This window comes from Labrus bergylta, chromosome 1, assembly GCF_963930695.1.
Source record: "Labrus bergylta chromosome 1, fLabBer1.1, whole genome shotgun sequence".
Lineage (NCBI taxonomy): Eukaryota > Metazoa > Chordata > Actinopteri > Labriformes > Labridae > Labrus > Labrus bergylta.
In genome coordinates this window covers 11,496,210-11,512,548 of record NC_089195.1, presented here as the reverse complement: position 1 = coordinate 11,512,548, position 16,339 = coordinate 11,496,210, and the positions used below count along the sequence as shown (strand labels likewise).

Here is a 16,339-nt window from a genome sequence, read left to right as displayed (position 1 = left end):
ATCTTTTCATCCATCCATCCATCTTTTCATCCATCATCCATCTTTTCATCTTTCATCCATCCATCTTTTCATCCATCCATCATCCATCTTTCATCCATCATCCATCCATCCATCCATCCATCCATCCATCCATCTTTTCATCCATCATCCATCCATCCATCCATCCATCTTTTCATCCATCATCCAACCATCCATCCAACAACCATCCTACCCCCCCCGCCTCCTGACCTCCAGGTGTAACAACAGGACTCAGTGTGTGGTGGTTGCAGGGGTTGACGTCTTCCCAGACCCCTGTCCTGGAACCTACAAATACCTGGAGATCCAGTATGAGTGTGTCCCTTATAGTGAGTATGCATTAATACAACCACACATCTAAACACCCCAACACACAGACACACAGACACACAGACACACACACACATCTATAAACTGTAAATACGTGTATGTACATGCATGTAAAACATTTACATTTAATCTGCTACAGGTCTGAAATGTTTGTTTCTGTTCTTACAAGCTCTGATGACGACTGTTTCCCTGAGAGACTGATGGATAGGAGTCTTTTTTTTCTCAGGGAGTGTGTGTGTCTGTGTGTGTGTGTGTGTTTGTGTGTGAGATATGAAAACTTGAAACTTGCATAGAAAAGTACAGACAGAGAAAGTACAGAACATTTGCATACTGTATGTTGCCTGTGTGTGTGTGTGTGCGTGCACTTGTGTGTGCATGCGTGTGTATTTTCTTTTGCAGACTCACGCCACAGGAGTTGCTCTCTTTTCTCCACAGGAGCCTGATTGAGGGAAGGAAAGACCAGGGGAGGAGAAGGGAGGGAGGAAAAGAGGAGAGGAGGGGAGAGAGGAGGAGAGAAGGGTGGGGGGAGGAGGGAGGTTGCCAGGTCTCTCTTGTGCTTCTTTCTTTTTTTGTGAACTATAATGTTTGTTGGTGAGAATGAGTTCCTGAAGAAGTCTTTATCTGTGAATTTCTTCCTCTCTTTCTCTCTCTCACCCTCTCTTTCTCTCTCCCTCTCTCTCTCTCTCCCTCCCTCTCTCTCCCTCTCTCTCCCTCTCTCTCTCTCTCGCTTCGTGCTTCTCTTCACTTCCCTTCTTCACCCTCTGACTTCTATTTCTTTCTCTCCCTCTTTTTTTTCCTATGCTTGAGTAGAAGTGGACCAAAAAGGTAAAGACAATATATTGTAGCATCTTGATCTCTCTTTACCCCGCCCCCCCCTCTCTCCCTCTCTCCTGCCATCGCTCTCTCTTCCTCCTACCCTAGGACGTTGTTTCGTAGTCATGCTGGATGTTGCCCCCCTTTGATTCATTTCCTCCTATGTTCTTCATTTGATCCATCTCTTGTTGTATGGACACCCCGTCTTTTTATCCAGTTTGATCCAGGTTCTGCACCTAGCCTCTCTCTCACTCTCACTCTCTCTCACTCTCTCACTCTCTCTCACTCTCTCTCTCTCACTCTCTCTCTCACCCTCTCTCATGCTCTCTCTCTCTCTCTCTCTCTCACACTATATATCTCTCCCTCTCACCCTCTCTCTCACTCTCTCTCTCTCTGTCGTTCCTTCCTGGTTGTCCAATCATCCTCTTCATGCTTTTTGTCCCTTTTCTTCCCCTATAGGAAGAGTCCCTTATTTATCTACGTAGGAAAAATAAGACCAAATGTGTGCTTACCAAGCACTGCTTATGTGTGTGTGTGTGTGTGTGTGTGTGTGTGTGTGTGTGTGTGTGTGAGTGTGTGTGTGTGAGTGTGTGTGTGTGTGTGTGAGTGTGTGTGTGTGTGTGAGTGAGTGTAAGTGAGTGTGTGTGTGTGTGTGTGTGTGTGTGTGTGTGTGTGTGTGTGTGTGTGCATGCCTTTTTGCATGCCCGTGTGAGTAAACGTGTGTCCATGCAGTTATTGACATGTGGGTGGACCAATCGTTGTGCTCGGCGTAAACTAACCAGCCCTCTCATTCACTTCAAGGCAAATTTAGCCCCGCCCTCTGCGTCCCTGATTCTACCTCACTCACACTCTTTCCACTCTTGTTGCACTAACCCAAACACACACACACACAAACGCATGCACGCACACACACACACACACACACACACGCACGCACACACACTAACTGTGTGTGATTTCTGTTACGTCTTGTTGCCTTGCTCCCGATCAGCACAGCTGTTTTAAATCCTTCTCTCTCTCTCTTTTCTCTTCATCTTTTTTTCTTCCTGCTTCATCGAACTCGTCCATTTTTCATGCGACCATCGTTCTTCCTCTCACCTGCCTCCTTATCTCCTTATCTCCTTCACTTCTTCTCTCATCCCGCTCTCGCCCACCCCTCCTCCCCCCCCCCCCCCCACTCCCAAACCTCCAGTTTTCGTATGTCCCGGATCGCTGCTCAGTATCCAGCCGGCCTCCTCTCTCCTGGAGGCGGAGCATCAGTCGGGGGCGTGGTGTAAGGACCCGCTGCAGGCTGGTGACCGGCTGTACGTCATGCCGTGGACACCGTACAGGACTGAGGTTCTATACGAGTACGCGTCGTGGGACGACTACCGGCAGAACCGGGTCACCACGACCTACAAGTGAGTGGATGTCTAAATAATGAAGCTGGTGTTTATCACTGAGGGTCTTTATTCATGAACACCACATATTTAACCTTCAGGCTGCCGAGCCGCGTGGACGGTACGGGCTTCGTGGTGTACGACGGCGCCGTCTTTTACAACAAGGAGCGAACACGAAACCTTGTCAAGTATGACCTGCGGACTCGCATCAAGAGTGGCGAGGCAGTGGTGGTGAACGCAAACTACCATGACACATCGCCGTACCGCTGGGGAGGGAAGTCAGACATCGATCTGGCGGTGGACGAGAACGGCCTCTGGGTGATCTACTCGACTGAAGCCAATAACGGACGCATCGTGGTCAGCCAGGTGAGGACGGAGGACGGAGGTCAGAGGAGAGGGGGGAGGGGCTTCTTGATCTCATCTTCTTGTCTCTGTGCAGGTCAACCCTTACACGCTCCGCTTCGAGGGGACCTGGGCCACCGGGTTCGACAAGCGTGGGGCGAGCAACGCCTTCATGGCCTGTGGCGTGCTCTACGCTGTGCGCTCTGTCTTCCAGGACGATGAGGGGCAGGCAGAAGGTCGTGTTGGCAGCGACATGGTCGTGTACGCCTACGACACCAGCCGGGGACAAGAGCTCCCCATTCAGATCCCGTTTCCCAACCCGTACCAGTACATCTCGTCCATCGACTACAACCCCCGAGACAACCAGCTGTACGTGTGGAACAACTACTACGTGCTGAGATACCCCCTCCAGTTCACCCACCCTCCCCCCACCAAAGGTTTGTGTGACAGGTGCACTTTGTGTTTGCAGCTGACTGATTTGCAGAAGGGAAGCACACGCTCGCTCAGATCAGTAAAATCAGCCCTGACTGAGCGTGGTGTACCTCGTTATTTAACCTTCACCTGGAGACAACAGGAAGGGAGAAGGGACAAACAGCCCTAACACGGAGCTCCAACTGTTTTTGCTTCACTCCCTGATGGCTGTTAATACGTCCATCTCAATATACAGTCGATGGTTTGGACATTCCTGAAGAAACTAGAAACTCAACAATAAGTATTGAATCAGTACTGAATCCATCCGTTGTTATAACATGCTCAGAGACCGAGTCTGTGACCAATCACAAGCATGGACAAAGCTCCTTACTTTACAAACTAAACGTTTACAGATATTTCTGAAAAATCCTGAAAGCTTTGTTTCAGGAATCCACAATTCAGATGGATATCTGACATTATATTTTACTGCTTCATCGTTCAGCAGTGCAGGGTCGGTCATTTTCTAAAACTAGCATGATTTTAAAGTAGCATTCCCTCAATGCTTCATCTGCACCCCCCCCCCCCCCCTCTGTGCGCCCTCCAAAGCCACGCCCCCCATCTGTGCGCCCTCTAAAGCCACGCCCCTCACTTACATGAACGAGCGCCGTTGCTCCAGAAGCCGACCTCTGCTCGTGCTTTGAGTGTGGGCTCTTGCACGCCATGGGTAGAGAGCGAGCGTACGTAACTAAGCTAACAGAGACGTCTTGAATCTGCTCCACTCATTTTAGAATCACGGCTTCAACATGGTTTCCTTCTTTTCAGGTCCTCTCTCCTCCCTCATGACCACTGTCCGCTCCTACACCGCCACCGTCGCACTGACGCCAGTGCGCCCGTCTGCCTCTCACCCAATTGGGGTCATCAACAGGGGACCCTTTGACCAGCGGCCAATCACAGCCATGGTCCCTCTGACCCCACGTCCACCTCTGCGTATCCCTTTGGCGCCCGGGGGCCCCGGTCAGGTGGGCGGATGTGAGGGCCGGGTTGCACGAGGGGTACAGTGGCCGCCAACTCTGAAGGGAGAGACCGTGGAGAGACCCTGTCCTAAAGGGTCTCTGGGTAGGTCCTCTGTGTGTGTGTGTGTGTGTGTGTGTGTGTGTGTGTGTGTGTGTGTGTGTGTGTGTGTGTGTCCGTGTGAGTGTGTGTGTGTGTGTGTGTGTGTGTGTGTGTGTGTGTGTGTGTGTGTGTGTGTATCTTGTTTCCCTTTGAAACTTGGTCGGATGTCCCCTCTTTGAACCCGCCTTCAGATGTGGGAGAAGTAAAAAAAGCTTCAAGCTGGGTTCATCAGCTCGTGGTCACGGTGTGCAGCTGTCCCAGCTCAGCGCACGTTCGCTCACTGCTCCGAGGTGGAGCTGTTATGCAGATAATGCAGATCTGCAGTGCATGGAGCTTAATCATGTTGGATATTGTGGACATGGTGTAAGCAGCAACTGGTTAACAGGACGCAGACTCTGCTCTGATTTGAATGAAATAGTTAATAAACAGAATTTAAAGTTTAACTTTCTGGAAACACTCTTCATCTATAAACATGTTTCATATGAAGATTTAACCATCTTCATGCTCTGATGGCTGACCACGAGCTGTCTGCCTGTCTGTCTGTCTGTCTGTCTGTCTGTCTGTCTGTCTGTCTGCCTGTCTGCCTGCCTGCCTGCCTGCCTGCCTCTCTGTCTGTCTGTCTATCAGTCAGTCAGTCAGTCAGTCAGTCAGTCAGTCAGTCTGTCTGTCTGTCTGTCTGTCAACCCCTCCCATCTCAGAGAGCTGGACCTGAGTGAACTGAGTGCCTGCCTGTCTGTCTGTCTGTCTGTCTGTCTGCCTGCCTGCCTGCCTGCCTGTCTGTCTTGCTGACTGTCTGTCTGTCTGCCTGCCTGCCTGCCTGCCTGCCTGCCTGCCTGCCTGTCTGGCTGTCTGTCTGGCTGTCTGTCTGTCTGTCAACACCTCCCAGAGAGCTGGACCTGAGTGACCTGAGTGCCTGTCTGTCTGTCTGCCTGCCTGCATGCCTGTCTGTCTGTCTGTCTGTCTAAAGATAAAGATAAAGATAAACTTTATTGATCCCCCGTGGGGGAAATTTGTGCATTACAGCAGCTCCAGAAAACAGGGGATGGGAATATACTTATAAAAAATAAAAATAGAAGTTAAAAACAGATCAAACATATTTACATCATTTAAATAAAAAAAAATACAATAATGTAAAAAAATACAGTAATGTAAAAAAATACAGTAATGTAAATGTAAAATTACACAGTATGTCTCTCTGTCTGTCTGTCTGTCTGTCTGTCTGACCGCCTGTCTCTCTGTGCAGGTATTGCTTCCTATCAGTGCGTGCAGACTCCTGTGGGTTGGAGCTCCAGAGGGCCTGACCTTTCTAACTGCACCTCTCCCTGGGTTAGCCAGATCGCACAGAAGGTGAGTCGCACACTCTCACACACACACACACACACACACACACACACACACACACACACACACACACATAAAGATACACACACAAAGACACACACACACACATAAAGACACACACACACACACACACACACACACACACACACACACACATAAACACAGACACACACATAACGATACACACACATAAAGACACACACGTAAACAAACACACACACACACACATATAAAGACACACACACATGTAAAGACACACACACACACACACACACACACACACACACACGTAAAGACACACACACACATACACACACATAAAGACACACACACACGCACACACACAAAGACACACACACATAAACACACACACACACATACACACACATAAAGGCACACACACATGTAAACACACACACACACATAGAGGCACACACACATGTAAACACACACACAGACACACATACACTCACATGTTTCTTAAATGTCAGAATGAGTGACATCATAATCACCCCCGCTCACTCCAGATTAAGAGCGGAGAGAACGCCGCAAACATCGCAGGGGAGCTGGTCAACCTGACGCGGGGGCGGATCTACGCTGGTGATGTCAGCATGTCCGTCAGGCTGATCGAGCAGCTATTGGACATCCTGGACTCCCAGCTCCAAGCCTTGAGACCGGCCAATAAAGAGTCAGCTGCTCGCAATTACAACAAGGTATTGTCAGTGTGGTTAGTGGGAGTGTGTGGCGTGATATACCTTACACTAACTCCACCTTTAGCCCCACCTTTAACCCCACGTGTAACCCCAACTGTAACCCCACCTTTAACCCCACCTTTAACCCCACGTGTAACCCCAACTGTAACCCCACCTTTAACCCCACCTTTAACCCCACCTTTAACCCCACGTGTAACCCCAACTGTAACCCCACCTTTAACCCCACCTTTAACCCCACGTGTAACCCCAACTGTAACCCCACCTTTAACCCCACCTTTAACCCCACCTTTAACCCCACGTGTAACCCCAGCTGTAACCCCACCTTTAACCCCACCTTTAACCCCACGTGTAACCCCAACTGTAACCCCACCTTTAACCCCACCTTTAACCCCACGTGTAACCCCAACTGTAACCCCACCTTTAACCCCACCTTTAACCCCACCTTTAACCCCACGTGTAACCCCAACTGTAACCCCACCTTTAACCCCACCTTTAAGCCCACCTTTAAGCCCCAACTTTAACCCCACCTTAACCCCACCTTTAACCCCACCTGTAACTCCACCTTTAACCCCACCTTTAATCCCACCTTTAATCCCACCTTTAATCCCACTTTTAACCCCACCTTTAACCCCACCTTTGACCCCACCTTTAATTCCACCTTTAACCCGACTTTAAACCCCACCCTTAACCCCACTTTTAACCCCAACTTTAACCCCACCTTTAATCCCACCTTTAATCCCACCTTTAATCCCACCTTTAACCCCACCATTAAACCCACCTTTAACCCCACCTTTAGCCCCACCTTTAACCCCACCTTAAACCTGACCTTTAACTTCACCTTTAACCCGACTTTAAACCCCACCTTTAACCCCACCTTTAACCCCACCTTTAACCCCACCTTTAACACGACATTTAACCCCACCTTTAACACCACCTGTAACCCCACCTTTAACCCCACCTTTACTCTCGATAGAAGGAATGATGATCAAACTCACTGGGAATGTTTTTCTGCTTTACAGCTGCAGAAGAGAGAACGCACCTGCAGAGCCTATGTCCAGGTAAGACAGACAGACAGACAGACAGACAGACAGATAGACAGACAGGTAGAGAATAAACTCATGGCGTTTTCTCCATCAGGCGGTGGTTCAGACCGTTGATAACCTGTTGGGTCCCGAGGCTCTGGTTTCCTGGGCCGACATGAGCGGCGTTGATCAATCCCGCTCGGCGTCTCTGCTCTTAGACGCAGTTGAAAAAGGAGCCTTTCTCTTGGCTAACAATCTCTACGAGGGACGCTTCAGTGACAGGACGCCAAATGTTGGTACGTGCTGTCTCTCTTTCTTCTGCTCAGAACGGTGTGGAAATGACATCACAACTGAAGCTTTGTTGTGTGTGTGTGTGTGTGTGTGTGTGTGTGTGTGTGTGTGTGTGTGTGTGTGTGCAGACGTGGAGGTGTATGTGCTGAACACAGAGGCTGACATACAGGACCTGACGTTTCCACACTCCTACGACAGTGACAGCATCCTGCAGATATCAGCGCTGGCTCTGCAGCAGTACAGCAACAACGGTCAGTGAACACAACACCACTAATCAACGTGCAGCTCAGTGGTCAGTGAACACAACACAACTAATCAACGTGCAGCTGAGTGGTCAGTGAACACAACACAACTAATCAACGTGCAGCTCAGTGGTCAGTGAACACAACACAACTAATCAACGTGCAGCTCAGTGGTCAGTGAACACAACACAACTAATCAACGTGCAGCTCAGTGGTCAGTAAACACAAAACAACTAATCAATGTGCAGCTGAGTGGTCAGTGAACACAACACAACTAATCAAGGTGCAGCTCAGTGGTCAGTGAACACAACACAACTAATCAACGTGCAGCTGAGTGGTCAGTGAACACAACTAATCAACGTGCAGCTCAGTGGTCAGTGAACACAACACAACTAATCAACGTGCAGCTGAGTGGTCAGTGAACACAACTAATCAATGTGCAGCTCAGTGGTCAGTGAACACAACTAATCAACGTGCAGCTCAGTGGTCAGTAAACACAAAACAACTAATCAATGTGCAGCTGAGTGGTCAGTGAACACAACACAACTAATCAACGTGCAGCTGAGTGGTCAGTGAACACAACACAACTAATCAACGTGCAGCTCAGTGGTCAGTGAACACAACACAACTAATCAACGTGCAGCTGAGTGGTCAGTGAACACAACACAACTAATCAACGTGCAGCTCAGTGGTCAGTGAACTAAACACCACTAATCAATGTGCAGCTCAGTGGTCAGTGAACACAACACAACTAATCAACGTGCAGCTGAGTGAAGAGTCAGGATGATACGGTGTCCTGTTACCGTTCTCAAACTAACCATAACCTGGTAATACTTTTATATAGTTCAATATTCGCTGATGGTCGTATATATGATTGTATTTCATCGGCCTTCATACTCATCCCATCCTCAGTGAAATATTTGTTGCTGCACACTCGGCTCATAATGCTGAAACTTTACGAGGGGGCTGAAAGGACAGAGTATTCATACCCTCAGCTAACATTCAGAGATCAGCTGGTTCTGACATGTTCACAAGTTCAGATTTCAAAACAGATGAACTGTCTCGTCTTTAGTATAATGCTTTAAACTTTACTAAACCTAAATGTCTTTGTCTGTTTCCTTCGTCTCCTCCTTCAGGCCAGGTAAAGCTTGTCCTCACTCTCTATAAGAACCTGGGCTCCTTCCTGACCACCCAGAACTCCACCCTGCGGCTCGGGCTGGGACTCAGCCCTGGCTCAGAGTTGAGGCGCAGGAGCCTGGTGGTCAACTCCCACGTCATCTCTGCGTCTGTGCACCGAGGGACTAACAGAGTGTACCTCTCTGAGCCAGTGATTTTCACCCTGAGACACCTCCAGGTCTGTTAAAGGTTTTAAACATCAGATCCTCTACCATCCACCTGGTCCCTGAATTTCTTTCACTGCCACTGACATGTGTTTGTCTCCACAGCTTGAAAACCACTTTGGCCCCAACTGCTCCTTCTGGAACGGGTCAGGGGTTTCTGGGAGCGGCAGGTGGTCTACGCAGGGCTGTCGTCTGTTACACACCAACAACACGCACACCACCTGCGCCTGTAACCACCTGTCCAGTTATGCTGTCCTCATGACGTATCAGCAACCGGCAGTAAGGAACACACCCAACACACCCTCCTCCTCCTCTTCCTCTTCCTCTCCCTCCTCCTCGTCTTCCTCCTCGTCTTCCTCGTCTTCCTCCTCCTCCTTGTACCCCTCCTCCTCCTCCTACTCAGCTCCTCCCCTCCCTCTTCCTCCTCCTCTTCCTCCTCCTCCTCCTCTTCCTCCTCTTCCTCCTCCTCTTCTTCCTCCTCCTCCTCTTCCTCCTCCTCTTCCTCCTCTTCCTCCTCCTCCTCATGCCCCTCCTCCTTCTCAGTTCTTCCTCCTCAGCTCCTCCTCCTCTTCCTACTCCTCCTCGTACCCCTCCTCCTCCTCAATTCAATTCAATTAAAAAAACTTTATTTGTCCCCGGGGAGCAATTCAAAGGCACACAGAGTAGTAAATTAACAACAGTGCAAGTAAACGAAACATTTTAACCTAAATAGAAAGTGTCAATTTAAATACAACTTAAAGCTTAAACTTAACTTATACAAAATATAAAGGAGTAGATATAAGTGGACAGTGATTGGACTAACAGATGTAAACAGATGTAACCATAACTATGTGCAGTAAACGATAAATAAATATATGTAAACAGAACTATGTGCAGTAAACGAGAAATAAATATATATATACAGAGCTATGTGCAAATAGGCAAATACTAAATGATAAGTTATTAAGGTGCATGGTGAATAATGGAACAACAGAACTAATATATACAATATAACTGTAAGGTAAAAATGAGATAAATAAAGTGACCGTAGCACGACGTCAGCTCCTCCTCCTCTTCCTCCTCCTCCTCTCCTCCTTTCCTCCTCTCCTCCTCTTCCTCTTCTCCCTCCTCCTCCTCCTCCTCCTCCTACTCCAGAGTGATATTATTAAAACACCTCCAAAGACCTCTCATGTCGTACAGTGTGAGCTCTCATGTCGTACAGTTTGAGCTCTCAGGTCTTACAGTGTGAGCTCTCAGGTCTTACAGTGTGAGCTCTCATGTCGTACAGTGTGAGCTCTCAGGTCTTACAGTGTGAGCTCTCATGTCGTACAGTGTGAGCTCTCATGTCGTACAGTTTGAGCTCTCAGGTCTTACAGTTTGAGCTCTCAGGTCTTACAGTGTGAGCTCTCAGGTCTTACAGTGTGAGCTCTCATGTCGTACAGTTTGAGCTCTCAGGTCTTACAGTGTGAGCTCTCAGGGTGTACAGTGTGATCTCTCAGGTCTTACAGAGTGATCTCTCATGTCGTACAGTGTGAGCTCTCATGTCGTACAGTGTTAACGCTCAGGTCTTACAGTGTGAGCTCTCATGTCGTACAGTTTGAGCTCTCAGGTCTTACAGTGTGAGCTCTCAGGTCTTACAGTGTGAGCTCTCAGGGTGTACAGTGTGAGCTCTCAGGTCTTACAGTGTGATCTCTCATGTCGTACAGTTTGATCTCTCAGGGTGTACAGTGTGAGCTCTCAGGTCTTACAGTGTGAGCTCTCAGGGTGTACAGTGTGAGCTCTCATGTCGTACAGTGTGAGCTCTCATGTCGTACAGTGTGAGCTCTCAGGTCTTACAGTGTGAGCTCTCATGTCGTACAGTTTGAGCTCTCATGTCTTACAGTGTGAGCTCTCAGGGTGTACAGTGTGATCTCTCAGGTCTTACAGTGTGAGCTCTCAGGGTGTACAGTGTGAGCTCTCAGGTCTTACAGTGTGATCTCTCATGTCGTACAGTGTGAGCTCTCATGTTGTACAGTTTGAGCTCTCAGGTCTTACAGTGTGAGCTCTTATGTCGTACAGTGTGAGCTCTCAGGACTTACAGTGTGAGCTCTCATGTCGTACAGTTTGAGCTCTCAGGGTTACAGTGTGAGCTCTCAGGTCTTACAGTGTGAGCTCTCATGTCGTACAGTGTGAGCTCTCATGTCGTACAGTGTGAGCACTCAGGTCTTACAGTGTGATCTCTCAGGTGGTACAGTGTGAGCTCCCAGGTCTTACAGTGTGAGCTCCCAGGTCTTACAGTATGAGCTCTCAGGTGGTACAGTGTGAGCTCTCAGGTCTTACAGTGTGAGCTCTCATGTCGTACAGTTTGAGCTCTCAGGGTGTACAGTGTGAGCTCTCAGGTCTTACAGTGTGAGCTCTCATGTCGTACAGTTTGAGCTCTCAGGGTGTACAGTGTGAGTTCTCAGGTCTTACAGTGTGAGCTCCCAGGTCTTACAGTGTGATCTCTCAGGTCTTACATTGTGATCTCTCAGGGTGTACAGTGTGAGCTCTCAGGTCTTACAGTGTGATCTCTCAGGTCTTACATTGTGATCTCTCAGGGTGTACAGTGTGAGCTCTCAGGTCTTACAGTGTGAGCTCTCATGTCGTACAGTTTGAGCTCTCAGGGTGTACAGTGTGAGCTCTCAGGTCTTACAGTGTGAGCTCTCATGTCGTACAGTTTGAGCTCTCAGGGTGTACAGTGTGAGTTCTCAGGTGGTACAGTGTGATCTCTCAGGTGGTACAGTGTGATCTCTCAGGTCTTACAGTGTGATCTCTCAGGTGGTACAGTGTGAGTTCTCAGGTCTTACAGTATGAGCTCTCAGGTGGTACAGTGTGATCTCTCAGGTCTTACAGTGTGATCTCTCAGGTGGTACAGTGTGATCTCTCAGGTCTTACAGTATGAGCTCTCAGGTGGTACAGTGTGAGCTCTCATGTCGTACAGTTTGAGCTCTCAGGGTGTACAGTGTGAGCTCTCAGGTCTTACAGTGTGAGCTCTCATGTCGTACAGTTTGAGCTCTCAGGGTGTACAGTGTGAGTTCTCAGGTGGTACAGTGTGATCTCTCAGGTGGTACAGTGTGATCTCTCAGGTCTTACAGTGTGATCTCTCAGGTGGTACAGTGTGAGTTCTCAGGTCTTACAGTATGAGCTCTCAGGTGGTACAGTGTGATCTCTCAGGTCTTACAGTGTGATCTCTCAGGTGGTACAGTGTGATCTCTCAGGTGGTACAGTGTGAGCTCTCATGTCGTACAGTTTGAGCTCTCAGGGTGTACAGTGTGAGCTCTCAGGTCTTACAGTGTGATCTCTCAGGTCTTACAGTGTGATCTCTCAGGTGGTACAGTGTGAGTTCTCAGGTCTTACAGTATGAGCTCTCAGGTGGTACAGTGTGATCTCTCAGGTCTTACAGTGTGATCTCTCAGGTGGTACAGTGTGATCTCTCAGGTCTTACAGTATGAGCTCTCAGGTGGTACAGTGTGATCTCTCAGGTGGTACAGTGTGATCTCTCAGGTCTTACATTGTGATCTCTCAGGGTGTACAGTGTGAGCTCTCAGGCCTTACAGTGTGAGCTCTCATGTCGTACAGTTTGAGCTCTCAGGGTGTACAGTGTGAGCTCTCAGGTCTTACAGTGTGAGCTCTCATATCGTACAGTTTGAGCTCTCAGGGTGTACAGTGTGAGTTCTCAGGTCTTACAGTGTGATCTCTCAGGTGGTACAGTGTGATCTCTCAGGTGGTACAGTGTGAGTTCTCAGGTGGTACAGTGTGAGTTCTCGGGTCTTACAGTGTGATCTCTCAGGTGGTACAGTGTGAGTTCTCAGGTCTTACAGTGTGATCTCTCAGGTGGTACAGTGTGAGCTCTCAGGTGGTACAGTGTGATCTCTCAGGTCTTACAGTGTGATCTCTCAGGTGGTACAGTGTGATCTCTCAGGGTGTACAGTGTGATCTCTCAGGTCTTACAGTGTGATCTCTCAGGTCTTACAGTGTGAGCTCTCAGGTGGTACAGTGTGATCTCTCAGGTGGTACAGTGTCAGCTCATCACCTTCATCATCTTCATCAGTCATGTTTTGACTTGTTTGTAATGTTTTAATATAATTATTATAATTTTAATATAAATTACATACATTAAACACAGTTGTATTATATTATCATGTTAAATAGTTTCTTTTTCTGCTGTCTGTCCTCCTCGTCAGTTTGGGGCCGGGGTGGAGGAGCTTCTCGTCTATGTCGTGTCCTGGGTGGGGATCTCTGTAGCACTAGTTTGTTTGGCCCACCTGTCTTACCACGCTGTGCTGCCAGGGGGCGCCGTGGCACACTGACCACAGCACCATCCACTGCAACCTTTGGGCCAACCTGCTGATCACCGAGCTGCTCTTCCTGGTCGGAGCCAACAAGACTCAGTACACGGTGAGTGCTTTAAGTTCAGATGAGGACGCTGAGTGTGCCTCCACTGAAATGGACGCCATGCTGACCGTCCGTACTCTCACTTTTTATTCTATATTTATTCTTGTTAACTTAAATTGACCATTCCACCAGAGACGCAGATGTCTCCAAAATAAATATTATCATATGAGCACCAGTTAGGATCTGTGCAGGATAATTACTACAAGATAATCAAATATAAAAAATATAATATCCTCTCCTCTTCCCCTCCCCCCCCCCCCCCCCCCCCCCAGGTTGTGTGCTCCATCATTGCCGGCCTGCTGCACTTCTCTCTGCTCTCTGCGTTCTGTTGGTTATGTCTGGAGGGGGTGGAGCTCTACCTGCTGCAGAGGGAGGTGTTTGAGGGTCGGAACTCCAGGAGGAAGTATTTCTACCTGTGTGGTTACTCCGTCCCCGGGCTGGTGGTGGCCGTGTCTGCCGCCATAGACTTCAGAGGCTACGGCTCCACAACGGCGTGAGTTAACTAATGCGCATGTGTGTGTGTGTGTGTGTGTGTGTGTGTGTGTGTAAAGTAAAGTAAATTTCCAACATCTAAATACTTTAACTCTGTCTGCCACACTGAAAGTTATTAAATTATTGTTGTTTGTGTTTATGTGTGTGTGTAGCTGCTGGCTGAGGACAGATAATTACTTCATCTGGAGTTTTCTTGGTCCTGTTGCCGTCATCATAACGGTGAGTTTCCTTTGATGTCTAATATGATGATGTCATCATTTAACGCCTTGCTTCCCAAAGTGGGACTGTTATATAACCTCTGGTTTTTAAATGTTAAAAGTATTCTTAGTGTAGTTTTTTTTTCTTCTCTGTCTTAGTTGGTTGTAAACATGTTCAGCTGCTCTACAAAGAAACTTATCTGTTTATTGATGTTGTTATTGTTAAACTGTGTTTGTTGTTTGTTGTTTCTGCCCTCAGCTGAACTTGGTTGTCTTGGTCATGACCTTACATAAGATGCACAGCACGGCTGCTTTAAAGCCAGACTCCAGTCGCCATGACAACTTGAGGTGAGTATGCTGAGTTTCTGAAACAGGCAGACTTTTTTGAAAACAATCTCGTATGAGTCGTACGAGAGGGTCAGAGGTCATTCAAAGATTTTTTGTAATTTATCTTAAAGGAAGAATGTGTGACATGTTACACATAAATATATCATAAATCCAGTGTATCCTGTGTAAATGTGTCTCTGAGTCATGACTGTCTACAATGAGAGAGAAGCTCGAGTCCCGCTGGCTGTGTTGTTGTCAGAGGACTAGAGAGAAGAAGAACATGCTCACTGATTATTTGGATGTTAGTAAGAGTTTTCAGTCCACGCTCATTCTGTGTCAAATTACATGCAGTGTGATGCTACGAGCTAACTAAAGAGCGCTAACATTAGCATGCTAACACAACAATGCATGACACATGCAATGTGAAGCTACGAGCTAACTAAAGAGCGCTAACATTAGCATGCTAACACAACAATGCAGAACACAGGTGATTGCAGCTCGAGACAAGAACAATTTTGTCCGCCGCTTGAGCTTAATTATGGTGCGTTCCAATTGAACTCCTTCATGTAAACGCGAGTGGTTTGGAGGTGTGTCTCTGGAGGAGAGCGGAGGCTTCAGTATGGAGGAGGTGTGGCCAAACAGAAGTTTGTTTTGGTTTCATGCTGGAGCTCAAGGACAACATCTACTGGATCAACAAGTTCTCGTCAAGGTCTCGTAACTTCTTGTTCAGAGCAGCAGGAAACACTGATCGGGGATTAAACCAACAACTGAATTTGTCGAGTTTCAAGAAACATCAGGGTTTTAGTGGTTGTCATGGTGATAGTGTTATAAAGGTGTGATAGGTTGGAGGATGAGGAGGTGCAGAGGGTTTTAGTGGTTGTTATGATGATGGTGTTATAAGGTGTGATAGTGTAGCGTATTCTAATTCGGGGTACAAGCTTAAAGTATAAGAATAAGATAACTAACCTACTAGTTGTAGTAATTAATTAATCTATAAATCTATCTCATATCATCGGAGCAAATTCTGAAGCAGTTAAAACCATAAAAATACACAGACAAAGTACTGAAATTTTATGTGTGAAGTTTAGAAAATGGTGAACAAAAGATATATAAATGGAGTAAATATGCAAAGGATATAATTACGACAGTGATACTGACGTGACAACGTAAATAAGACAATGTTTTGTATTAGTTACTAAGTTGGAATGGTGAAGTTCTTATGTTATAGTAACGAGGTAAAACGCAATATCTTTTGAGTGATAGGTAAGGATTTAGAAAAAAGAAAGGGGACTTAATGAATTTGGTGTAAAAGTTGATTTAGAGGCTTTGATTTGTATACGACAAGCTTTGCTCCTACACACCCACTATTTAATCAGAATGCTCCTTACTATGAGTTGCGTTCAGGAGAACTCCCCAGAATGGGACCACTTAGCCCTCGTCGAGTTCTTTCGGATCGAGTATGCCGGTGGTCCATGGTGATAGCTGTAGCAAATCTGGTCGGAGTTGATGAGTGTCTGATGAATAGCACAGCGGTCCGGTCGTTGTCCGTTGGGTCCGTTTCTCAGCGGACTCAACTTCC

At 47.6% G+C, this 16,339-nt stretch overlaps 1 protein-coding gene across 1 annotated transcript in view; it reads left to right on the top strand.

The window, feature by feature from the left end:
• LOC109989536 (adhesion G protein-coupled receptor L1) overlaps window positions 1–16,339 on the top strand; it is a 34,727-nt gene that overhangs the window by 12,946 nt on the left and 5,442 nt on the right. Inside the window, 18 exon segments of the mRNA XM_020641316.3 lie at window positions 235–344; window positions 1,156–1,170; window positions 2,351–2,558; window positions 2,639–2,903; window positions 2,977–3,316; window positions 4,113–4,406; window positions 5,647–5,750; window positions 6,272–6,457; window positions 7,477–7,515; window positions 7,595–7,775; window positions 7,899–8,021; window positions 9,149–9,366; window positions 9,458–9,631; window positions 13,534–13,611; window positions 13,613–13,747; window positions 14,017–14,237; window positions 14,389–14,455; window positions 14,693–14,781. Of these exon segments, the coding sequence (XP_020496972.1) occupies window positions 235–344; window positions 1,156–1,170; window positions 2,351–2,558; window positions 2,639–2,903; window positions 2,977–3,316; window positions 4,113–4,406; window positions 5,647–5,750; window positions 6,272–6,457; window positions 7,477–7,515; window positions 7,595–7,775; window positions 7,899–8,021; window positions 9,149–9,366; window positions 9,458–9,631; window positions 13,534–13,611; window positions 13,613–13,747; window positions 14,017–14,237; window positions 14,389–14,455; window positions 14,693–14,781 (2,847 nt within the window).